Consider the following 25,993-nt stretch of genomic DNA (forward strand, 5'->3'; position numbering starts at 1 on the left):
TTCCTCCCTCTCGCGGGGGCGGGGGTGGTGGTGGTGGCAGGCAGAGGCACAGTGAGGACAGGCCTCAGGTACCAGGCAGGGGCACCTAGTGACAGCCCTAAAAACATGTCACTGAGCACCTACTGTGGCTTGGTGCTGTTCTAAGCACATTACTAATACTAACTCATTTAATTCTTCCTACAAGGTGGGTATTACCATTATGCCCATTTTACAGGTATGGGAAACTGAGGCTCAGGGTGTGTAATTTGCCATGATCACATAGCTAGAGGATAGGAGAGGCTGGCTCTGCTCTTTGCCACTTGTGGTCCATCCTGCCCCTGCCCAACCCCTCCGCCAGTCCTCTGCTCCAAACCATCAATTAAGATTCTTACAGCCCGACTATGACTTGTCAAAGGTCTTTTTTTAACCCCTCATTCACTCTGGAACCAGCACAGGGTTTAAGTGAGACCTGTGTTCTACCTCGACCAGAGACCGTGCCTCTAGGCCCATTTCCACATCAGTGAGATGGGGTCCAGTTGGCCTCAACCTGGACAGGCTGGTGTAGGGTCCTGAAGGAGGCCCTGGCATCTAAATGTGGAGATGCCAGGGGCTAGACCCTGCCTCCCTGCTGAGTGGCCCCAGGCATTTAGCTGTTTGTCTCCATCCCATGGAGTCACTGAGAATGAAATGAACATCAGAGCTTGGCACAGAGCCTGGTATGTACTTGGTGCTCACTACATTACTTCTTCCTCAATTTTTCTGCCATAAGAGTAACATTTATGGAATACTTCGTCCTGGCCCTGTTTTAAGTAACCACCTTTATTAACTCCTTGAATCCTTATCAAGTGGTTTTCAAAGTGGGGTCCCTGGACACTCAGCATCACCTGGGAACCTGTTGGAAGTGCAGAATCTCCACCCACCCTAGATGTGCTAAGACAGAAACTGAGGGTGGGGTCCGGCAGTCTGCTTTGTAAAGAGCCCTCCAGGAGATTCTGATGCAGCTAAAGTTCGAGAACGACTCACTTCTAACAACCCTGGGAGACAAGCGCTGTTCTAATGCTCATTGTGCAGAAGAGGAAACTGAAGCTCAAAGGGGTTGACCTGCTCCGGACAACATGGCTGCCAAGTTATCAGAAGGAGGACCGAACCCAAGCCATTGGCCACCAGTCTGTCCTCAGAGACCCCACACTGGCACCTGATGGCGCAAGGCTTGTGAAAGATGCTGGGGAATTCCAGGTTGTGTCAGTGACCGTGGCCCCAGAAAACGAACCCTCCTCCCCACCACGGTGGGAAGTGAGGGCAACAGGAGGCTCCCACCTGCTCCCCGGGCCCCGCAGCCACAGCCACAGCCACAGCCACAGCCATTTCCAACCCTTTATTGGGGCCCTGTCAGCCCCAAATAAATATAATACATTAAACCCAGAGCTGAGGGAATCGTGCACCCTGGGAGGCGCCCCCCACAACCCCAGTTGGGCAAAATAAGTTAGCAGAGGGCCTGCCGAAGGCCGGGCCAGCTCCCTGGCTGGTGGCTGGGCAGGCGATGGCAGCTGGGCTCGCACACGCTGGTCTAAAGTGCAGCTCGGTTCCGTGGTCCCCGTGTCTGCGTGGCCCCCTGGCCGGGCCACTGGGAGGGGTGGGCGGGAGGCTCCCGGTGCTCACACCGTGCCAGCAGTGGCCACCGAGCCTCTGTGTCCATCTGTCCATTTAGGGGGACGGCCACGTGGCCAGGTGTCCTCAGGAGAAGCTGTCGTCAGGCTGTGGCTGGGAGTCGAAGGGAGGCTCTGAGACGGTGATGCCTTGATGCAGCTTCTCCAGCGAGAACTTCATCTGTGGGAAGAGGTGGGCAGGGGTGGGTAAGTGCTGGTAGGGGTAAGGTATCCCCCAGTTCTGCGTTTGAGGAACTGGGGAAGGTCCGAGAGGCCAAGGTCACCCTTAATGAGAGCAGAGCCACTCTGCACCCAGTTTGACTTCTCACAGACAGCAGGTGGAAGAGGCCCAGATGGCCTGGGTTCAAGTCCCGGCTCTGTTCCTTACTGGGTAACCTTAGGCAGGCCCTTTATGGGTCCCAGGTCCCTCAGCCAAAACACGGGTCAGTAAATACCTGCCTCACAGGATGATTTCAGCGACCGGGCGGGTGAACTCCTAGGACCTGGCGCACAGGAGGCACTCAATACCCATTAGCTATTGTTACCTGCTGCCGCGTAGCCTTGGGCACCCCTCTACCTCATCGTTCCTGTCCATTAGATGGGGTGCGGGTTGTAACAAGTGCACTCCCGTCCTATAGGCCAGCCATGAGAAGCAAACCAGTTGGTCATTCTAGCTCTTAGAACAGCCTAGCTCAATTGGTGTCTGCTGTTAGCATTAGTTTGTGCAGTCAATTCTGTGCCCTTGGCAATTTGAGAGGAAAATAGTCAGAATTTAACTCATGATAGGAAGGCCCTGACCTCCCTCTCACTGAGCGATGGGACCACAGGCTCCATTCCCCCTCTCCCCTGTCCTGCACAGCCCTTCCCTGTGTAAGCATCCTCCTCTGAGCATGATTTCAGGCTGCAGTGAGGCCCCTAAAGGTGGGGCTCAGCGGAACGGTCCATGGTGATTTTCACCGTCACCCACCGATGTGGGCTGTGATGCCCTTGGGCACCCAGCCAATGCCAGATGCTCCCCAGCCTGCCACGGCCCTCCTCCCCACCCCAGGCACTTACCGCAGGCCTGACATCTGTGCGGACCCACTACTACATTTACTGAGCACCTGCTTTGCGGGATCACACTAGTAACAGCAAACACAGATCAGCTGTTTGCATGACCTCCGCGCTACTCAGATGTTAAGTCCCTTAATCCTCACAGCAGCTTTCGAGGTAACATCGATTATTATCCCATTTACAGAGGAGGAAGCCAAGGCCCCGGTGGTGAAGTCACTTGCACAGGTCACATGTCAGAATTTGAACTTGGCCGTCTGAATAGATGCTGCCCCTGAACTACAGGGGGTGTTTGGGGCAACCCCTTCTGGAGGTGAGACCCCTTTGGAGAACCTCTCTCCTACCCTCATGTGACCCCTTAGTCACCTCATAGGCGGGGAGGGGTTCAGGGACCAATCCTCATCTACCCCTGGCTGCTGTGACTGGTTCAGGGATGGGCGTGTGACCCCAGCAGCCAGGGAGAGTGAGCTCCTTCCTTTGGATGTTACCCTAGAGCTGCAGGTACCATTTTGGTCATCCTAGGAGAAAGGATGCCCAAAACAAAGCCAACCCTGGGGGTGGGCAGAGTCAAGAGATGGCATGAGACCGGTTCTTACTACTACTGAGTGGCTGGATCCAGCTGTGCCTGAAGTCAGACATCCCTGGACTTTTTTCCCAGAATGAGAACCAGTAAATTCTTTCTTCCGTCCCACAGATTTTTCCAGCAACCCTGGGAGGTGGGGACTACGAATGGCTTCCTCATTTTACAGAGGAGGAAAGTGAGGCCCAGATGCATATGTCTTGGGATTTGAATGCAGGATCCCGCAGCCCCAGTCCCACAGCCCCGGTGCCTCACCTCGTCCAGGAGCTCCACAGAAGCCCGCAGGATCTGCCTCCACTTGTGTACCTCGACGCTGTGGAACTGCTTCTGCAGGGCCAGGATCTCCGCCCACTCGGTGGCCGTCTGGGGAAACTTGCTGTGGGGGATACAGGGCCTGAGTGGGGTCCTGGCCTCCCCTCACCTGCCCAAGCTCCCAATCCCCTTGGGCTGGCCACTCACCCCTTGGCCAGGGCCAGACTGTGCCAGGACTCGAAAGTGTGAGCTGTCCTCTCAAGGGACCAGAGGCGGTAAAAGAGGAGGACATTGAGGGCGATGAGGATGATGAGGCTGGGGGGCAGGAGTCAGAGGTCAGGAGTCAGGTTACCAATGCTCCCACGAGTCGGGCACCCACACAACCACACCCTGAAGGGGCACCACAGTTACCCCTCTTTTCAGAGGAGGAAACTAAGACTCAGAGAGGGTGACAGACATCCTTAGGGTCACACAGTCCATAAGCAGCAAAGTCAGGGTTCAAACCCAGTCCTCTCTGACACCCACGCCCTTAACTGTCACTCCAGGTCACCTGGCTGGGGGACCAGGGGTCGGGGGCACAGAATAGGGAGAAGGGGCTGCAGCTGGGGGTGAGACACGAGGTAAGGGGAGTGCAGGATGCTGGACCCTACCTCACACAGATCCTGAGGAGGCAGAGAGGAGGAGACAAAGAGAGGAGAGCTGCTCAGCCTGTCCTGGCCATCTCCTGACCCCTGAACCCTGACCCCCGACCCCGGCAGCTCTGAGCTGAGCTCACCACACAGCCTCTCTCTGGACCACTGTTATTGGGAGACTGAGACCAGAGACACTGTCACCTCCCAAGGTCTGCTGGGAGCATGGGTCTCATTTCCATTTCCTCAGAGCACCCTGCCCCCGACGCCCAGGCCTCTGTGCATGTCTGTCTCCCTGCCTGGGGCCTCTGGGTTCTCAGCTTGAGTCCTCTGCTATCCCGGGAGGCCTTCCCTGACAGCCGCCTGCCTAGCCTGGAAGAAGCCTTTTCTGGCTTTCCCATCCCGGCCCTGTCCCCTCTGCCCATGTTTCCTCCATCACAATCCCCTCCCCCTGGTCTGGGGCCAGGTCTGTCCATCTCTACCACATCCCTCGCATCACACAGCTCAGGGCTGGGCACGGAAAACCTGAATGAAGTGTGTAAGCGACATTGCTTCTTTTGCACACCTCTCCTGGTTCACCTAATTCCAGCCTCCTTTGGGAGCCTACTCCTCCAGCCCGCTGGGTGAGGTCGGGCCGCTCTGACCTCCCGAAGCTCCCCAGGCTTCCCTCTCCCTGCAGGGAAGACTTCTCCATGGCAGACTGAGCAGTACGCCGTGTGAGGCGCCCTGCTGGGCACATCCCAATCATTGCCTCCTATAATCCTAGCTATGGGGGTGAGCCCACATTCCCACGTAAGCAGAAGCCCAGAGAGGCCAAGGACTTGCCCAAGGTCACACAGCCAGGGTGCAGATCCAGGCCTGTCTGACCCCAAAGCCTGGCCGCCTTACTCACACAATGCTGATGAGAACCAGGGCGCTGGGGATGCCTGCCCCCGGGCCCTGGTCCACTGATGGTTCCGAGAAGCGGGAGCTGAGGGAGCCTGCGGGAGAGCAACTCGCAGTCAGACAGACTCGTCCCAGCTCACCCCACGACAGCCCCCAGCTCCTCCACCCATCCGACCAGGCCTGACGGAACGCACCTGAGGTGTGCATGCCAGCCCGGGCGCAGGGGTCAGGGTCCGGGTGCTGGGGCCCATCACCATGACCCCTCCAGCTCAGGGGCCGCTTCCGCCTCCGCAGACCGGACAGCAGCCCCCGGGCATCCTTCCCGCCTTCCTCCAGAGACAGCTTCTCAGCCTTGGCGAGCTCTCGCTCTGCGGACACAAGAGAGGGCTCTGCGAGTCTGCACCTGGCCAGGCCACGACCCCATCTGCCCCCTAGCCGGACCTCTGCTCCCTACCCAGGTGGTGGAAGTAGTCCTCGATGCCGCTCCATGAGTTCTTCTCAATGAGAGACTTCACGAGGCTCCAGGGCTGCTTCCGGTAGCGGATCTCGGAGGACACCCTGGGGAGGGGCGGGGGGGGTCAGGGTCTGCCCCATCCCCCACGGCGGTTGGGGGGTGCTTTCCTTCCCCTAATTCTGTTTTGTCACCCGCAGACAAAACAGACACACCCCCTGCAAGGGTTCCCTGTGATCCCCGCTCAGCACCCCACTCGCCCCCAAGGCAGCCAGTCAGCCTGCCGCCCCTTCTCTGTCTACACCCACTGCCTTGGCAAGTCTCCCTCCTGAGGTGCTGCCCATCCCAAACTGCATCTTAGCCTGCACCTCACCCTTGAACCCCTTCCGTCTTGCTGCTGCGCCCAACTCCACATGGGGTTTAAGAGCCCAACATGTCCCAAGCTGAGCTACTGATCTTCCCCACACCTACCCCTCCCCACCCCGCCCCGCCCCGCCCCAATCAATGGCATCTCCATCTTCCTGGTGGCTCAGGCCAAACACCTCAGGGTGTTCCTGACTTCTGCTCATCTGCCAGGGAGGCAACCAACAATCTGTGGTGGTGAGACTGGGGCAGGGGCCCTGTGGCCACCAGGACATCCAATGGAGGGGCCGGGCAGCTGCTCACCGGAGACGGGCCTTGTTCCGTGCGAGGCCCAGGATGCAGTAGCGGTGGGCAGTGTAGAAGTAGTCCTGGTAAGGGATGCCCTGCGTCAGCACCTCCGAGTCCACCACACACCCGCCCGCCTGTGGGCCGCGCCGGAACAGTGTCTGCGGGGCGAAGAGAGGAGCAAGGAGTCAGCGCCACCCACCATCCGCACCCTGGCCACCCACCCACCAGCCACCCCGCCTGGCACACCTGCGTCTCCACCACCGAGGCGCTCTTGGGCCCCAGTGGGTTGCTGATGGGAATGGTGTAGGTCAGCACTCGGCGCTGGTGGCACTTGCTGTCCCCGCTCCATGGGCTCAAGGTCACGTCTGGGGGAGACAGGGGCAGAATGAAGACACTATTGTCCCATCCTGTATCCCCAGGCTGTGGGAGACTCAGCCTTTTGGAAGGTTCCAGTTCTCTGGGGACTTGTCCCCAACCCCCCTCCTGCATGTCCCCACCCTGGTGTCTGCCCTACCTTCCTTCTGGACACCTAAAACTTCAGGTGGTGGTGATCGTCAGAGCTGGATCCTCTCCCCTGCCTACACTTCTCACCCCTGCCCAGGCTATCTCATCCATTCCGGCAGCCCCTGTCTCCTCTCCTTACCAGTCCTAGCCTCTCCCCTGAGCCTCAGACCTAGGGTCCTGCGCCCTCCTGAACACCTTCCCCTGGAAGTCCTCAGGGCCCTCATACCCACCAGGCCCCATCTCAGAGGTAGCCCCACTGTCCTCCAGGCTCCACGCAGAGCGCTGGGCCTTGTCCTGGATACTTTCTCCCCGTCTATTCACGACCACATGAGCACTGTCCTGGTTCAGCCCATCCCTGCCTGCCGAGGGCCTCTCTCCAGCCTCCCCCTGAGGTCCTAGCCTCAGTCTCCACCTCTGGCTTAGGGATAGCTTCTTAAAGCCAACCCTGACCAGGGGTTATCCCTTATCTGCCTACAACATTCCATGGCTCCCCAGTACCCCTGGACAGAGTCTGAGTTCCTCAATCTGATGTGTCAGTCTCTCCAGGATATAAGCATAGTTTGAGGGACTCATGTGCCCCCAAGACAAGGCATAGTCTTACTCATTCTGCCTGGTTCATTTTCATTAATACAGAAAAAATAGAGAAAAATTAGCATCTGACTAGTCCCTCCCCTACCTGAATCTCTTTTGAAGCCTCCTGAGCTCCCTACTGGTCCCCTGGTCAGCCCTTCCGCCTCCCCCGGTGCTGTGGCTTCCCCTCTCCACATCCATCCACAGGGGCCCAGCCCCAAGGGGTTTCTCCTAGTGCCGCCTCCAGCCTCAGGGCCTTTGCAGGTACCCTCCTGGCCTCCTGGCTTCCTTTCCCCCACTCTCTTCCCTGGAAAAGTTCCTCCTTCAGGCCTTAGTTTCAATTTCACATCCCTCCAGCAGCCTTTCCTGATAGCTCCCAGCCACAGCCACCCCTCTGATATTCACTTATCTGTATGAGTATCTATTTGCTACCATTCCCACTAGGTTGTGGAGTTCATCCACCCTGGTCTCTGCAGCAGTTTGACAGAGTGGGCACAGAAGTGTGCTCGTTAACTCATATTAGTTAAATGCTTACTATCTGCTCCTATTCTAGGCACTTTTCTAGTATTAACTCATTTAGTTCTCACGAGACCCTGACAAGGCAGGCACAACCATCACATAGGAGACACCGAGGCACAGAGAGGCTCCACACCTGGCCCAGGGCCACCCAGCTAGTAAGAGGCGCGGCCCCTCTGGTCTCGCTTTCACTCCCCCACCCGCCCACCTGAGCTGCACAGCCATGCCTGCTCCTCTCCACCCCCTCCCCTGTTCCTGGGCCACTTGGGCACCTGACCTGTGAACTTGCACTGCTGCAGAAAGCCCTGCAGGAAGGGCGAGTCTGAGAAGAGCATCTGCTGGAGCCGCTCGGCCCCCACGTGGAAGACGGAGTTGATGAGGAGCCGGCCGGAGAGGTCGGGAAGCAGGGCCGCCAGGTCGGCTGGGCAACAGGGAGGACAGGGGGTGAGTCCCCAGCGTTCCTCGGTCTCCCTCTGGGTGACAGCTCCTCCCCACTCCCAGGCCTTGTGGGGTGGCTGGGGAGCCCCGTACTCCTGGACCAGAGCGGACACTGACACGGAGCGCTACTAGGTCCCCTCTGCCACGAGGGTGGCTTTAGGGTGGGCGTGCGCCCCAGGCCCAGACAAGCAGAGCCACCACGATGGGTTCAAGGTGGAGCACACACGTAGGCCCAGCCGCCTGCAAGCCCAGTGATGACAGGGGTGCGCATGCGCTCCCAGACTCCAGGCCTGAGCTCTCGGCCAGTGATTGGGTCGGGGTGTGCATGTGCATGTGCGTGTGTGTGTGTGCCCATGTGGGTGAGGCCCAGGCCAGGCCATCAGCCACAGCCATGGGCTCAGGGGTGGGCTCGTTCTCCAATCAGAGCCAACCCGAGAGCTCCTGGAGCAGCCGCTGGGAGAAGCATGCTTTCTCTCTGCGAGGCTTGCCTGGGGCAGGGCTGGGCTCTCTCTGCCCCCACAAGAGTAGAAACTACCTGAGAATGGAGCTGGCACAGAGAAATGGAAATGATGATGATGATGATGGAAGTAGTAACAGCCAACACCTACGAACTGGCCCCAGCACTTCACGTGTGTTAACTCAATTCTCTTAATGACAGCCCTATGAAGTGGATGTTACTACTGCTAACCCCATTTTTCAGATGAGGAAAATGAAGCTCAGAGTGGTTGAATAATCTGCCCAAGTTAAACAGCCAGGAAGCGGTGTGGCCAGGATTGGAGGTCCAGCAATCTGGCTTCAGAGTCTATGTGCCTATCCACTCTGCTACACTGCCTTCAGAGCAGAGCTAAATATGGACAGATTTCTGATAACACCGTCTGAATGCCTCACCTGCTCACCCTTGGATTTCTGAGTCCTGTGAACCAGCAGATCCCTTGGTCTGAGTAAGGTTTGTCACGTGTAACCAAAGCAAATGAACTGGACCCGCTGCCTCACCTTCCTCCCCCGTGGACGAGGAGGAGTTACTTGTGTCCGTCAACAGCTCCTCACTGGGCAGCAGATCCAAGGGACCCAGGGAGGTGGGCCCGTCAGGTGGGGTGGGCTCTGCGCTCGGGGGTTCAGCCACTGGGGTCACTGTCTGGCTGGAGGAGGCATCTGGTTGGCTGTCTGTCTGCTCCTCCTTGTCCTCCTCTGCCTGCAGAGAAAAGCTTAATATAGCCTTGTCCCACCTCCATCCCAGCCTGAGAGTCCTTGTGTGCCCACACCCAGCAGAAGGCTTCGAGACTGGGGAGGTCATGTGCATACCCAGGGCTCATAGCTGAGCTCCGGGGGGCCCTGGGCGACCCAGGCAAGGACTTCTCTCAGCCTCTGCCAAGCCTGTCTTCGATGCCTGGGCCGTAAGCTTTCTTACGCCTGTCCTGTCCGTCTGTCCATCTTGTCCATGCCTCATCTGTCTGTTTCCTACCCTATCCATCCATCCATCCATCCATCCATCCATCCATCCATCCCTCTCTTGCCTCTTCTGTCTCTCACCCTTTCCATCTGTCTACCTGTCCCCATCTTTGCCCTCTCTCTTTCCTCACCTGTCCCTATTTTCTCTTCCCATCTTCCCAGCTCCATCCCATCCCTCCATCCACACCCTCACGTACCCCTCTATCCACCTCTTCTCTATCCATTTCCTACCCTCCCCCATCAAACTGTCCCTCTCCCCAGCACCACCCAGCACCTCCTCTCTCCTCCTCCCTTCTGCTCACCCCATGGTCTGCATCACTGCTGGCCTGGGAGAGGTTGGGGGTGATGCGGCCACGGCGAGAACCTGCTGGGCTTGGCTCCTGGCTGTGGTTAGCCGCCCCCGAGGGGGTGATGTCACTCAGGGCGATTTCGTCTCCCACTTCCTTGGGGCTCCTATGGAGAAGGAGAGGGTGGGGATTGCTCTATCTTTGAGACCCCACACATCCGCCTGGTCTCCCAGACTTTGTGCATCCACCTCAGTCCATTCAGGACTCCTGGAGCTCTGCATGCAGCCCCTCCTGTCTCTCTGACCCCAGGAACCAGCCACCAACCTCAGACTCACCCTAGACCATTCAGCTGCAAGGGGCAGACGTAGTCCTCATCCTCGCTGGTGAGGCCCAGCTCTGAGCCGTAACACTGATGCACCAGGTGCCAGAGCTCGCGGGGACTCAGCGTCTGGGCAGGAAGGACATTGGGTTGGCCTCCACCTGATCAAGAGCCGGAGCCATTCCCACCTGTCCTCACCAGCCCTCAGCTTCAGCAGTTTCCCTGGTGTCCACAAGGGGGCAGCAAGCGCTCCCATCCCAGACCTCCCTCAATCTGCTCCACATTCTAGAAGCCTGCGCCCTTAGGCCCTCACAATACTTCCACAGCTACAGGTTAATGTTCCCAGTTTTACAAAGGGGAATACGAGGCCCAGGGTGGAGAAGTCACGTGCTTGCGGTCAACTCTGTGCTAACTTAACAAGTCTTCCCAACAGTTCTGTAAAGTAGGTGCTAATGTCGTCATCATTTTAAGATAATGATGCTGAGGCACAGAAGTGGGTAATGTCACCCAATCAGGAAGTGGCAATGCTGAGATGGGATCCCAGGGGACTGGACTAGCCCTGGGACTAACCACTGGACCGCACTGCCACCCAAGAGCTGACATTACCAAGCACTTATTCTGGGCCCAGCCCGGGTGCTGTGAAGGAGGGGTGGTCCCCAGCTGACCAACGGCGTTCAGTGACTTGCACTCAGTTCTTCAGTGATGGGGCTGAATTCCATCCCCACCAGCCTGGCTGCCTTCCTTGGAAGCTGACTGCACTGTCACTCCCTCAGGTTCCTGCTCCAGCACCCTTGCCCTTGAGGACGGCCATAGCTGGAGCCGCCCCAGGACAGGACATGACTGCAGTCCTGCTGGAGGAGTGGGTTTGGGCCTTCCCAGGGGTTACAGGCCAGCAGCAGCAGACTCGGTGCGATGCCTACTCACATCTATCCACCCTCCCTCCCTGCCAGCAGAACCCTCATCTGTTTGGGGTGAAAATCTTCTCCAGCCCCAGGTAATTTTAACTGGCTTATACCAATTGAGTTTGGTTTTTTTTTGTTTTGTTTTGTTTTTTTGCCACATACCCAGCCTCACATGCAACCAAGTTTTAGCCAGAGAAATGCAAGAAGTCAGCTAAAGGAGGATTTCCCTTGCTGATAAAGGAATGCTCACTTTCCATCCATCCCTTTCTTCCTTTATGTTGGGACACTTGTGTGATGGCATGACACCTGGAGGCGTAGCAGCCATCTTGCAACCATGAGGCAACAAGCATGTGCACAAAACATTAATATGCAGGATGATGGGGTGGAGTAATGGATAAGAGCTTGGGTCCTTGATGACATAGGGAGCTCTCACACCCATTCTGGACTGCCTGCCTCCAGATCTCTTGTTACATGAGCCCAATGCAGTGATTCAGGTAGACTCCAGAACCTGACTGTATGGGATCAGAACCTCAACTCTGCCCCAGAAAAGCATATGTAACCAGGGACAAGTCTATCCCTGTGTGCTTCAATGCTGAAATAAAGATAATAACTCTACTGCCTCAAAGGGTGGCTGTTAAGATTAAATGAGTTATTTCATGTAAGGCTCAGAATAGTGCCCGGCACCCAGTAGCACCATAAGTGTTAGCTATTATTATTACCTTCTGAAATTATTCACTGTCTAAGTGTTTAAACCATTGTTTGGTTGAATGTTCAGTTACCTGTCGCCAAATGCATCCCTACATAAACTCACGCAACCAAAGTGGGTATTCCAGGAGAGCCCCCTCAGGGCTGGCCCTCAATGGACTATTAGAATGTTATAAAGTCTAAAATCCCTTACTCTAAATCTATGAGGTAAGACTTGGTTCAAAATTAAGAAACTGGGGGATTTAAGGAAGATAATGCAGTGCCTATACTGTGATACAGAACCAATAATACTAGCTATAAAACATTTATTTCGTATCCAGTATAATGGCTACAATACATTTAGTACAGTGTATACTGTACTTGATGTTCTCAATGCATGATTCAAGGATTTCTGGGGGTCCAAATTATTTTTGGAAGTATGATGTGTTACTAGTAGTATGAGATGTTACTTGCCTTTCTCAGTTTTATTCTTTCGTGAGTGTACAGTGGCATTTCTCAGAGCCTATAGGACATTTGATGCTGTCATTGTTCTGACAGCTAATGCGATGCGTGCTTGTGCGTCTTGTGCTTAAAAATCTCCCAGTTTCAGTTTCGGTACATATTGATGGACATACCTCACTTAAACAAAAGCTCTTTAGAGTCTACAATTATTTTAAAGAGGTAAAGGGTTCCTGACGCTCTAAAGTTTAAGGACCACTGGTATATTCTATACTGGATCCTATAACTTTACACTGAATCACGATTACATTTAAGATTTACCCCAGTCATACACATTCATATTTTTTCAGTCCTGAGACATATGAAGAGCCATGTTAACTGAGATGTAGACCTGTGCTATACAAGACAGACACGTGGCCATTTAAGTTACTTAAAAATGAAATTAAATTAAAAATGCAGATCCTCAGTCCCACAAGCCACATTTTGAGTTCAAGGGGGCGGTGGTGGCCAGTGGCTACCACACCGGACGGCCCAGCACCAAGCTCTCTTAGTGCCGACGGGGACTAATAATAACCATGTGCTCTCAGGTCAGAGTCTACTGCCAGACACACCCCAAACCTCCCCAGTTTCAGAGCACTTCTGATTTGTAGATGGTGAACGAGGGGCTGGGGACATGCGTTTCTTGTGGGCAAGGTCTGGCCCTGGGGCCTGTGGTGGCCCCCTAGTGGGGCCCACGGAGGAGGGCCGGAGGGCACCCCTGGCTCTAAGGCCCCCCCACCGCCCGCCCGCCCTCACCCCACCTCCCCAGGCCGCGTCCTGGCCCACCTTTTCAAGCAGCGCATTTTGCCAGAGGCGGAAGATGAGGAGGAAGCAACGGTCCCGGGCCCCGAAGGAGGTGAAGAAGTGCTGCAGGAGAGAGGGAGGTGTGAGGGCGGGGAGGGAGCGCCACCCCACGCACACGGGGTTCCCGGCTCTCCATCCTCGTGTGGCTACTCATTCCTTCACTCATTCCACAAAATGTGTGTCCTGCACCCAGCCCAGCACTGGATGACCTGGCGTCACCGTGACGAGGAGATGGCCCCTGGTCCTGTCGCCAGGCTCACAGTCCAGGGCGGGAGACAGGGTCAGCCCAGAGCGGCTGGGCTGCTCAGAAGGAAGCCCAGGGCACTTTCCCAGTCTCCTGTGCCCACTGAGGGTGTGGCCAACGAATCCACTTTTGGCCAATAAAGCACAAAGGAAAGTCTGCTGTGAAGTCTTCCCTCCCCATTTCCTTTTCCTGTCCCGTCTGAGCCACAGGTGGGAGGCAGCCGTCTTGGGACCATGAGGCCACAATCATGATAGAATGGAGCACGAGGGAAGGCCTCCTGGGGGTGGAGGCATCTGAGTTGATAGACTGTTACTATTAACACTCTTCCTGAGCAGCTGTGTGAGGGGACAGAGGGGACAGGGCCTGAGACAGGAGCCGGTGTGGGGGTCCAGGTGGGAGATGGTGGGAGCTGGGCCGGGGCTGGGAGAATAAAGAGAAAGGGAAGGCAGGGATCAGCTGGGTGCGGAGTCAACAGGGATCTGGGTGGTGGGGAGGAGAGAGGAGGCCCTGTCAGCCAGTCCCCTCTCACCTTCTCGCTCTCCGTGCAGATCTGGATGGCGTTGGGGATCAGCTTGGCCGTCTTTTCCTTCTTCAGACACGTCACTTCCTTCAACTGGATGGAAATCTGAGGACGAAAGGCAGGTCAGGAAGGGCAGGGCCCTGCCCAGCCCGGGCCCCTCCTCGTCCCTGGCTCACTGTTGTCTCCCAGCGGAAGATGTTGCTGTAGAAGCAGATCCAGTTCTCGGAGAGATAGAGGCGGCCCTGGAGGAGGATCTCGCGCTGCAAGGCACAGGAGTAATCTGAGGCCGAGGGAGAGATGGGCAGACACCCGAGTCACATGGCTGTCCTGGCCCGGCAGCGCAGGCTGGGGAGTCGGGAGGGCAGGGCCGGAGATCGGGGTCAGGACCAGTGCTGGTCGGGCTGGGGGACTCACCCACAATGAGGCGTTCGGCTTCAGGGAGTTTGTTGAACAGCTTCCGGAAGTCCTCGTTCCGCTGTTTGTACGTGGGGCTCAGCATCTGGGGGAGGTTGGGGGGTGAGAACCTGGATGGGGGTTCACGCCCCTAATCCTGCCCCAGGAGGCTCCCAGCTCACCTCAGTCTCCTCGGCCCGGGGCGGGCTGTGGCTTCGGTGTCTAGCTTACTTATACGAAAATGAATATATGTATGTTCATGTATGACTGAAGCATTATGCTGTATACCAGAAATTGACACAACATTGTGAACTGACTACAGTTCAGTAAAAAATACATATACAAAAAAATGGATAAACAACAAGGACCTACTGTATAGCACAAGGAACTATATTAAATATCTTAGAATAACCTATAATGGAAAAGAATCTGAAAACCAGTATGTATATATAAATGAATCACTTTGTTGTACACCTGCAACATTGTGAATCAACTATAGTTCAATAAAAAATTGTCTAAAAGATTTTTTAAAAAAGAATAACCATGAAAAGAGCCATTCACTGCTTTCTGTGTAAGCCAGACCCCATGCCACATACCCACCAGCATCACTGACTCTCACTGAATGTTCCCTTCAGTCTTGTAAGGTTGGAACTGTTTCTCAAGGAGAGAGAAGCCCAGAGAGGCTAAGCAACTCACTTAAGGTCACACAGCATGTTAAGCGTAGGATGAGACCCTAGGTCTGCTGACGGCAGCACCCACTCTTTGACTATGCAGCCAGGGGCTCCTGGCCCAGCACCCGTCCCCCTCCCTCTCACCCCTCCAGCATGGCCCCCTGCCCAGATACTTACGCTGTACCAGCTCTGCATCTTCTGTAAGAGAAAGGAGTGGAGTCAGAATGAGCCCCTGGGTCCCTCTGCCCTTCCTCCCCTTCCTCCATGCCACCTGGGCCTACACCAACCTTGCTGTTGCGGATGAAGTTCCGGCTGCCCAGGCTCTGGATGCTGGGTGTCCCCGGCACCCCACCCTTCTCTGAGGAGCTGTCTGAGCCCTTCTCCACCATGGTGCCTGGTTCCGGCTCAGGCGGGGGTCGGCTTGGGGGCAAGAGCTGCAGCCGCTTCCGGAGAGATGGGGAGCTGCTTGGCGTGCTCCGACCAGAGTGGGGGGTGGTGCTGGGTGGGGAGAGAGGAAAAGGGGCACCCTGGGTGAGGATGGGCCTGTCTGGGGGGGCCCACCCATCAGCCCATTGATCCCCACCCACCCACCCTATTCCACCTCCTCGCAGTGTGACCAGGTTCCCTAGCTCCCCGAGCCTCAGTTAGCTCATCTGTAATCCAGGGCGGAGAAACACATGTCCTCGTCTGGTGGTTTGGAGGGTTAAAAGAATCAACACATGTGAAATGCTTCTAAAAGAGTAACAGAGCCTGGCACGTAGCGAGCTCTCAGTAATGCCTGCTGTTTTTAAAATGAACTTATTCATTCATTCATACAATAAATATTTCTTGAATAACCACTTTCCACTCAGCTGCTTGAGCTAAAACCCTAAGCACCTTCTTTCTTACCTCACCCCTCATTTTTCATCAGTTACCAAGTCCCACCTGCTCCAGCTCTAAAATCCATTTCCATTATTTCTGTTATGTCCACTTCCCTCTGCTCCAGTGCCCTGGTCCAGCCTCCATCCTCTCCCTCCAGGACATCTCAGCAGCCCCCTCCCTGGTCAGGTCAGGACTCTCCCCTGGCTACATCTCACTCCAGGTAAAAGCAAAGTCCTCACCTTGGAGCCCCGGCCCCTGGTGTGGTCGCCGTCACGCCCTCCTCTCCAAACATCCCTGCCTCCTTTCATCCCTTCCTGAAGCTCACCAGCTACATGCCCGCGTCAAGGCCTCTGCACCTGCTGTCCCCTCTGGCTGGAATGTCCTTCCACAGCCCCAGCATAACTGAATCACCTCTCTCTGCTCAACCGCTCCTCCTCCCCTGGGGACCAGCCTGGAGGGGCTCCCCAAACCCCAGTCTCCCCGTCTCATCATCTCAATTCAGCCTGCTCACTTATTCAGTCTGTTAATTGTCTGCCCCCGACTGTGAACTCCAGCTCTTGGTTGCCACTGTGTCCCCAGCACCCCACACTGTACCTGGCACAGCCAATTATCAATAAACATTCTCGACTACGTGAATAACCGTGCACTGGCTGGAGCTGGGTGCAGCCAGCCAGAGAGGGTACCCACCTTGGGAAATTAGCCTTCGGGTGGGAGGCAGACACTGAACAAACAGAACCCTCAAAAGACTGAATAAATAAACGTGGACTCTGTATTAGGACTACAGCAAACTCTCTACATGATGAGTTATTACTCCTCACACACCCCGTGCCTTTGATATTACTACCATCCCCTAAAGAGGAAGAAACTGAGGTGCAAAGCAACACATGGCTGATTTAATTCAGGGCAGGATTCCAACATGGGGGCCTCCATCTACCCTGGGGTGGAGGTGGGAGTCCCTCAACCACTCAGGGCTCCGCAAACTTCTCTCTCTTGCCTCTAAGCTTTAGCACAAGCTGTTCCCTCTGTCCACACTCTCCTTTTTCTTCTGTGCCCAGCAAATTCTTCTGCATCCTTCAGGATTCTTGCTCATACAGTCCCTCCCTCCGGGATGCTGCCTCCCTTCTGCAGGTCCCCACCACCACCTGGCAGCTCCCATCCCACCCCTATCCACTCTGCCCGCGCTTCCCACAACCCAGAACTGACTGCCCAGGGCCGTCACTGCCTCATGACAGCTCTGTGTTTCCCCCACAGGTCTGTGAGCTCCTTGATGGCAAGTCTTGGTCTTAGTCACTACTCTGTCCCAGTATTGCTCAGGATGGGGCCCAAGGTAGGCATTTGTGTCACACTTGTGAAATGAATTTGTGGGGAAAATAAATAAACGAAATAGATGGTGACCCGGGCCACCGCCATTCCTCTGGGCTACAGAAGCCACCTTCTCTCAGGTCCCCTGCTCCCATCCCTGTCCCTGTCCCCTTCAGTCTGCTCCCCACCTGCAGCCAGACGGAGCCGGGGAACACCTGAGTCAGGTTGGACCCCTCCTGGGAGGTCTCCCCTGGCTGTACCTCACTCCAGCTGAAAGGCCAGAGCTGGACCCTCTCATCACCCCCTCACTGGACCCTCTCATCACTCCCCACCCAGCCTCTGCTTCGGCTGCTCCCTTGGCCCAAACAGCTGTCCTCCCAGATGTCCACAAGCTCCCGGCCTCCTTTAGGGCTCTGCTCAGAGACATTTCTCCAAGACTCCCTCCCGCACCTCTCCTGAGCCCCTTCCCTCTTCATCTTTCTCCTCGGCACTTCTCCCACCCGACCTTCCATATTTTCTCCATTTTGAATCCTCCTACGCCAGGAGGTGCACTCCAGCCGCACCCCCTTGCCTAGGGTGAGGCCTGGCACACAGCAGGTGCTCAGCCGGCTTTGCTCTTGTGGACTGAACCAGTGATTGACACCTCTCCCCCTCCCAAACTTGGATTCATCCAGGTGTGTGACTTGCCCAGCCCTTGGCAGGCTGAGACCACCGCAGATCTCAGCTGGGCCACTTTGCTGTGTGACCTTGGGCAAGTGTCTGGACCTTTCTGTGCCTCAGTTTCTTCTTGAGTATAACGGGAATAATAACAGTATCTATCTCACAGGGCTGGCTGGAGGAGGGCATGCATACGTAAAGCCCCCACCTGGAAGGCACTTTGGTTTATTAGTGGTTGCCAGACAAAAATGGAGCACACAGCCCTGCCGACACACCCCAGTGTACCTGAGTCCAAGGTGATACGCTGACCCCAAAAGGTACTGCACAAACACCTCAGCCCGGCGTTCGGTGCCCAAACTGACCCCCAACTCCAGTCATTTACTCTCCAAGAGCACAAGAAGCACCTGCCCTGCACAAGGCACTGGGACATGGAACTGAGCAAAACGGAACCGCCCCCGCTGGGGGACAGACAACCAGTAAGAGCACGTGGAGTGAGGGCGATGCTCTCAGGCACTCGTCACCGCTACAGAGCAGCGCCGCTCCCAGGAGCAGCCCCCGCAGCACCTGGAAGTGGTTGGAAACGCAGAGTCTGGGACCTACTGCAGACCTCCTGAATCAGAGCCTGGGGGTGGAGCCGAGGAGACCCTAATGCGTGTTCTAGTTTGAGGACCACAGAGATAAAAGAGGACCGGAGGTAGGGGAGGGGGTGCTATGCAAGGCACACTTGAGCTGAGCCCAAAAGACAAGGAGCAGATCTGGCAAAGGGCCAGAAAAGGCTGTTTCAGGGGCCGGAACAGTGAGTTCCAGGACAGGGCTGAGCTTGGCAGGTCTGAGGAGGAGCGCGGGGGCCAGTGGGGCTGGGGAAGGAGGACAGGAGGGCACAGGTCCTCCCGCAGGCCTTGTGGGCCCTGGGCCAGAGTTTGGGCTTCACCCCGAGCCCTGGTGAACTTGGGAAGGGTTCTGAAGGAGGGGTGGCCACATTCCTCCTGCCTCATCTTCTTGCTGCCCCTCTAGCCAGAATCACAGACCCCTCCTCCACCCGGCCAACTCTCCTGTGGCCACAGGGCTCGAGAGGGCATCGGAGGGCACGTCCGACACACACAGACACAGCACGGCCTGTGCCCCCAGATCCTGCTCCTTGGCAGGACAAAGAGGAAGTGCTCAAGCCTGACAGCCCTGAGGCTGCCCAGCCAAGCAGGCATCAGGAGAGGGAAGGGAGGAGCCCGACATGGCTGGAGGGCCGTTATGGGGGGGCAGGGACTTGGAAGAGAATGGGGTTTTGCCACTGCAGACACCTCACTTCCAGCTTCCTGGGCCTAAAGAGGCCCAGAGCTCCCTCTGGTCAGAGAGGGGCAGAGGCAGGGACAGGTGTGCACAAAAGGGAACCTCGACGTGGGTCACACACAGCCAGTGTCACAGGCAAATTGCAATTCCCCACAGTTATCAGAAGTCTCCCCCCGCTCCCAACACACACCCAGCAGTATATCACAGGTGTATTACAGTCACACACAAAGCCACTGGGTCCCATTACACACATGCTCAGCACTACAAGCATGCTACAGCCACACCCAAAGTCCCAGAAGTGACCCACACATGCGTGTGCATGTATACACACATGTGGCGGCAGAGGGTCACAGAAACAGAAAACCATGGAAAGTCCCAGGTGAGTGACAGTCACACATCCAGCCACGGGAAAGTCTAAGGGAAGAGCTGAAAGCAAGCACCATTCCTGCTGTCACAGAGAGAGCCACACGGAGAAGTCACAGAGGACCCCAGCAAACACATGCTCAAGGCAGGTAAATGAAGCCTGGGGTCAGCTCAGCTCTCCTGGCGTTCCCTGTCTGGAGGGGAAGACAGAGCAAAGGCCTGCCTTACATGACATGGGATGGACGTGTCAACTGCTGTTGTAACTGACAGGGCGCCCCGACACTCAGACAGCCATGAAAGGCTCAGGAATAATGCAGCCCCAGGAGGCTGGGGACACGCCTCGACAACACAGTGGCCAGGTACTGAAATCATGCACGGGACATGCTTTATAAATCGCAACAGGGGGACGATGTCAGTTACCATTATTGCTCCCAGAGAGTCGAGGGTACACCCAAGGTCTCAGGAGGGAGGGTCCCAGGACCACTAGGAGCCACAAGGGGTCTCTCTCTCTCTTACTCTTTACACACACAAAGCCCCAGATGGTCCCAGCTGCTCACATGGAAGCCCAGGTACACACAGTAATGTCACAAAGGGACACACACAGGAATTTTCACACAAAGATAGAACCAGAAGTAGATTCCAGGCACAACCCCAGAGGGTCTCAGTCACACCCACTGAGTCTCAAACACATAATGTCACACGTGGACTGACTTACATTTGCACAGAGCTAATAGGTTCAGAAGTAAATTACAGGCACACACAGAGGCGGGGGTCATAGCAGCAAACACAGAGCCCCAGACACATATGCACACACACCCCAAAGTCACAACTGAACACACTGGCAACTTACAGTGACACCTGGAACCACAGATGGAATCAGAGGTAAATTCGCACACACACACAGCCAAGGAGGATCACAGCTGTCCGCATGGTAGGAGACTTAGACACACGGACACACACTCCGAAGTCACAACCAGACACCCATGGGTCTGCCGGGATGACATACATTACACACATACAACCACAGAAGGTCACAGCCAGGCACAGAGAGCCCCAGACACAGACTACAGTCACAGACACACACAGGGAGCTTACAGTAACACATGGAGACACAGATGGAATTCGAGGTAAATCACACACAAACAAAGCCAAAGAGGATCACAGCTGTCTGCACACTAGAACAGACACGCATACACACACTTCCAAAACATCCACAATTCGTAACGGAAAACACTCCGGGCCCAGGCAGGGAGTAGGTCAGTTCTGTGCCCACGGCCCCACAGGATCTCAGGCACGTGGCCGGCCGTGCAGAAGCCCCCACCCCAGCAGCCAGGAGAGTCGCGACAGACCACGACGGCGCGAAGGGGCCCAGCCCGGAACGAGATGCTCCGGGGCCTGCCCCGGGCTCAGGAACCTGTGAGCCCGCCGACGGGGGCTTGTCTACGCCCGGCCTCCGGCCTCCACCGCAGGCCCGAAGACCAGGGGCAGCCTCGAGCCCACCCCTCGCCTCCCAGACGGGGGCGAACTAGGCTGGGGGCGCTCCCCGCAGGCCACGCTCCCCGCGGGATGAGCCCGGGACCTCCTGCCAAAGCCGGGCCAAGCCGGCGCAGCGTGCCCCGGCAGTGACGAGCCGACCCCGGGGGAGGGGGGCCTCCCTGCCATCAGCGCCCAGCTCCCGAGTGCGCCCCTGCACCCCCCGCCCCAGGCCTCCCTCCTCACTGCCCGCCACCGGTGCACAAGCTCCCGGACCTCGGCTGCGGCCGCGCCAACCCCCAGGGCTCCCCGCGCCCCCGCCGCGGTCCTTACTCGAACATGGATGCGGTGCGGCCGGCGCGCCCAGCCGCGGGGCAGGGCCGGACCCGGCTGAGCGGGGCTGGGCTGCGCAGAGTGTCCCCGCGGGGCAGCCGCCTCGCCTCGGTCGGCCGCCGCCCCCACCCGACCCGGCCGCCCGCCGCGCGCCGCCAGCAGCCCGCACAAAAGGCGGGGGCCGCCGGAGGCCGCGCCGCGGCGTCGGCTCCCCCTTCCTGCCCCCGCCCCTGCGCGTCACGGCGGCGGGGCCTAGACGGAGAGACTCAGATACCCAGAGGGAGAAGGGACCGGCGGGAGTGGGGGGAGCGGGAGGTGAGGGCGAGAGGTTGACTTGGGGGGGGGGGGAGGCTGGCCAAGGCGAGGGAGGGCCGGCCGCGACAGAGCGAGGCCCCTAGGGAGGGAGAGGCGGGAGGGACGATTAGAGATGGAGGGACTGGGGCGCAGGGGCAGGAAGAGCGGGCAGAAATGGAGAGGGCGGCTGGGACGCCAGACACAGGGAGAGAGCAGGAGAGAGGAAGAGAAAAAGAGTGACAGAGGATCTAAGGAGAGAGACGGAGAAATGAACCGGGGAGGGGGAAGGACAAAGAAAAACAGACAGACTTAATTAAAACAAAACACCGCCATGGCAGCTAGCTGCCTCGGCACAGGCCCGACCCGCTCCCCCGGTACCCAGAAAGGGGTCCTCAGCTCCAGTTAGGCTCCTGGCCGGGCGCTCTCAGCAGCCCGACCCCGGGCGGAACCTGAGAGGTGGGGCGGAGCTGGGGGTGGGATGGAGATTAGGGGAAACGGAGGTGTTGGGGCTGTAGGTACGCGAGGAACCGCTGCTGGCGGGAAGGGGGTGGGGCCCTAGGCCGCCTCTCTCTCCCCATCTCTGAGCCCCGCCTGCTGGCCCAAGGAGGTCCCAGTGCCTCGGTCTCTGGGGACCCCTCTCCGTCCCAGCCTGTGTCTGCCAGACCAAGTTAGATTCCAGCCACCCCGGCGCTCACCTCCGGCAAACCACCCCAGTCCTGAGGATACCACTAACTCTGTGGTCAGGGCTTTCCCACGGGACAGGGAGGGCGGGGGTGGGAGGTGCAGCCCTTTTACAGAAGGGGAAGCCTGGCCTTAAAGATGGGAAGTGACTTGCCGAGGTCGCTGTTGTTGGCGCAACCCTCCTCTGGCGCGGTAACCCGCACCTATCTCTACAGTGGCTGCCTGAGTGAGTCAGTGTCCTAGACTCCTTGTCCGGGACAAGAACAAGAACACAGATACGTGAGTCGCACCTCACAGCTCCTGGCCACAGGCGCCCCAGCACAGAGACTGGCTCCCCACCCCTCTCCAGGACAGATTGTTCCTACCTCTTGAAAACACTCCATTCCCATTGCTCTCCCACCCTTGTACCCCCTCCCTCCAGAAAACCCCATTGACTTCTCCTTTTGGCAGATGGCAGGCTCAACACTCCAGCCTTTCCTAACCCCTCTCTTTTCCCTCACGCCCACATCCAGGCTCTCAGCAAACCCTGTGCGCTCCGCTACAAAGGCTATCCAGCATCTGAACTCCCTCCCCATCACTGCCCTTGACCACAGCACGCCTCCTCCCTGGTTTCCCAGCTCCCATCCTTCCCTTTACAGTCTGTTCCCTCCACACTGCCAGAGGGGGCCTGTGAACTGGTGTCAGGTTCTGGAGGCACAGAGCCCTCCTGGGGCTCCACTTCACTCCAGCTAAAACTTGGTCCTCCTCTAGGTGCCCAAGGCACCACTCTGACTTCTCCGGCTCCCCCTTGCTCACTGTCTGTCTGCTGTTCCTCTAACTGATCAGACACACTCCTGTCCCCAGGCCTTTGCACTTGCTTTCCTTCTGCAGGAAGCTCTTCCCTCAGTTCTTCCCACTCACCCTTAGATCACAGAGGCCCTCCTTTCACCACCCCCCTCTGGCTCTCGGCTCTCTTTCTTTATATTTCTCTTTGCCTATTTCTTCTTTTGAAATACTTAAAAATGTTTAATTAGGAAATATTTATTTCAAACAGGAAAAAATATAACAGTCATCTGTGTCCCCCACCAACCATGTATAATAGATGTGGACGTTCTGCCATTTTTGCTTCAGAACCTTCTCCTTTCCTCTTTCCTTCTTTCTTTCTTTTTTTTTTTTTTTTTTTTTTTTTTTGAGAAATAAATGACTATAGTTACAGTCAAAGGCCCAACTCTCCACCCCTCCTTTCTCTGTTCCTGCCCCTCGCGGTACCCACTGCTCTGGACTGTTCTTCCCGTATAATTTCCTATCCTTTTTCTGTATCAGGATGCATCCCCTAATAAGATGTCCTATTGTTCAATGTCTTTTAAAAAGATACATAATTAGGCTCCTACTGTATCATTTTGCAACCTGCTTTCTCCATCATCATTGTTAATACACAGAGCTTTACTTCATAAACCTTAACTCTAATTGAGTGTTCATTGTGGGAAGAAACCACAATGGACATTTCTATTCAAGGCCAGTGCAGTGTAGTTCTTTCCTCTTTCCCCCAATAGCTTTGAACCCCCCTGTTCCTGTCTCCTTGTGCCAGATGTAGTGTTTCTTTGCAGAAGTTTTTTTTTTTTTCAAACTTTTCTTTTTTTTGCCCCGGGGGGCTACAGCAGGAAATACCTTTTACATTGGTGTCCAAGTACACACTCAGAAACACGTTTGGCCCTCCATATCTGCAAGTTCCACATCTGTCTACTCAAACAATCAAGGATTGAAAATATATATTTTTTTAATTCCAAAAAGTTCCAGAAAGCAAAACTTGAATTTGCTGGCTGGCAACTATTTACATAGTATTTACATTGTATTTACAACCACTTACATAGCATTTATACTGCATTAGGTATTGTAAATAATCTAGAGATAAAGTATACAGGGGGATGTGAATAGGTTATATGCAAATATTATGCCATTTTATATAAGGGACTTGAGCATCCGTAAATTTTGATATCCGAGGGGGTCTTGGAACACCCCCATGAATATCGAGGGACAACTGTATATGTAATGTCACAAAATTTGCAGGAAGCCACTCTTATTCACCGTCTCATATACTGTATCCTGGTTCTAGTTGGAAAAAAGTGCTGATTGGTTTCATTGCCTTTAAATGGGTTATGACCCACAGTTTGAAAAACACCAGGCAGGGTGAAAGGCATTATCTGCCTCCAGTCTTAGTAAGCAGTGCTCAGCTGAGCTCAGCTGGTTGTCCCAACACTTACTCCCAGTTGCAGTTTTTATCTCTGCATCTATTTCACAACTTCCAGTCAGGCCCCTGTGAGGCTAAGGCCACATTCTAACTGACCTTCAGTGCCCCGCAACCTGGACTGGCCAGACACAGGAACCCCACCTTCGAGTATGAGTCCTGACAGAGAGAGAACCCCTTCCCCAGTCCACCGCCTGGGTCTGACCTGTCCTGGGGCGAACTCTCCGGATCTGAAGTCCGCAGCCGCCGCAGGCGCTGGGGGGGTGGGGTGCAGGGGGGCGACTCCCCGTCACTGGCTGGTGTTATCTGAATGGAGGGCACCTCCAGGGGTCTCCAGGGCTTAGAGACCAGGCCCTCGGCCCTGCCACCCTGTGGCTGCTGGCTCTGCCACTCAGCTGAAGGGACAGGGGAGTCCCGGGCACCGCCATCCTGGGTTAGTGGGGCCACACAGGGTAGCAGAGGCAGGAGCTCGGCCATGGGGAGGGCTCTGCCTGCCCAGCTGGGGGTCTTGGACAGCGATGCAGTCTCTGGAAGAGGGAAAAAGAAAGTAAAGGGGTGAGTTCTCGTGCAATCCCTGCCCCTCACCACCTCCACCTGCTGCTCCAGCGAGAGGAGAGGTGAGCTGAGGGTCAGAGAGGTCTGGGTGGGACTCCCACATCTGCCAACACCCTCCTAATTGACCCTGAGCCTCAGTTTCCTCTTCTGGAAACTGGAGGTCCTGATGGTGACACCCTAGGGAGGCTGGGCAGCATCAGGGAGCCCAGGGCTCAACACAGCAAGTGGTCAGTGAACATCTGTTTATGCCCCGGGGCTGGGATTTATTTTCTATGAGTATTCACCAAGGCCAAGCCCTGGGTTTCTATACACCCGCTACCCTAGCTCCCTTCCCCATGCAGGGCCAGGAAGGAGCCAGGCCTGAAGGGGCCCCAGAGGCCTTGGGCCTGAGTAACGGCTGATCAAGCGGAGAAGAGACTCAGAATCCAGGATTTCCCTTCCCTGTTTGCTCAGTAATTACCCCTCCCAAGACAAACAAAAGGAGAGAGCAGACCAGATCCTGAGGTTGTGGCTGTGATACTGGAGGCTGCCTGGGTCTGGGGAGATCAGATTAGTGTCTGTCTGTTCTCACAGCAGAACACGGCAAAGGCTTCTTGGCACCCAGCTGCTGGGTGAACAGGGAAGGAGGCCCCGTGGGACCCTAGTTTGGGAAGACCCTGACCCTTAAACAGGCCAGGCCTGGACCCCAGAGTCCTTCCCAGGCACCCCGATGCCCCTACCTTATGGCTTCCTCCTCCTCCGTCCTCACAGGCTCTGCTCAGACTTCCAGGGTAAGGGCAGGTGACCAGGCCCTTCTCTCCCCCAGGAGTCCTGGCTGGGCCAAAAGAGTCACGACCTTGCCAGCCAGAATGGCATGTCCGGCTGGAGTCATGTTCCCCTCTGGCCAGCTGTTCCTGGGAAAAGGGACGGAGTGGGGGTGGGGACCTTCTTCCCACAGAGGAGGCCCTTCCGTCTTGACCGCCTGGTGGAGGAAGGGGCTATGCTCACCCTCAGCTTGTACTGCTCCACCTCTCCCGGTGGCCGGCAGCCAGCTGCCATGTAGCT

General features: G+C 56.3%; 1 protein-coding gene across 5 annotated transcripts; it reads right to left on the bottom strand.

The window, feature by feature from the left end:
• Positions 1 to 1,339: 1,339 nt before the first annotated feature.
• Positions 1,340 to 25,793, bottom strand: GRAMD1A (GRAM domain containing 1A). 5 transcript variants are annotated; one of them, XM_045512868.2, is made up of 20 exons: positions 25,669 to 25,793; positions 24,600 to 24,921; positions 15,210 to 15,420; positions 15,100 to 15,120; positions 14,273 to 14,357; positions 14,035 to 14,138; positions 13,868 to 13,963; positions 13,077 to 13,157; positions 10,223 to 10,335; positions 9,903 to 10,053; positions 9,145 to 9,343; positions 7,991 to 8,134; positions 6,370 to 6,488; positions 6,139 to 6,281; positions 5,476 to 5,579; positions 5,216 to 5,389; positions 5,029 to 5,116; positions 3,715 to 3,822; positions 3,511 to 3,631; positions 1,340 to 1,806 (listed from the first exon to the last, which is right to left on the bottom strand). In XM_045512868.2, the coding sequence occupies exons 2-20, from the start codon at positions 24,869 to 24,871 to the stop codon at positions 1,714 to 1,716; spliced, it is 2,427 nt and encodes an 808-aa protein (XP_045368824.2). In that variant the 5' UTR covers positions 24,872 to 24,921; positions 25,669 to 25,793; the 3' UTR covers positions 1,340 to 1,713. The 5 variants fall into 5 exon arrangements, with proteins under 5 accessions (XP_045368824.2, XP_045368825.1, XP_074225919.1 ...); XM_045512869.2 differs by lacking the exons at positions 24,600 to 24,921; positions 25,669 to 25,793 and adding an exon at positions 21,868 to 21,995; XM_074369818.1 differs by lacking the exons at positions 24,600 to 24,921; positions 25,669 to 25,793 and adding an exon at positions 21,196 to 21,420.
• Positions 25,794 to 25,993: the final 200 nt, after the last annotated feature.

The sequence above is a fragment of the Camelus bactrianus genome, chromosome 9 (genome assembly GCF_048773025.1).
Source record: "Camelus bactrianus isolate YW-2024 breed Bactrian camel chromosome 9, ASM4877302v1, whole genome shotgun sequence".
NCBI classification, from domain to species: Eukaryota; Metazoa; Chordata; class Mammalia; order Artiodactyla; family Camelidae; genus Camelus; species Camelus bactrianus.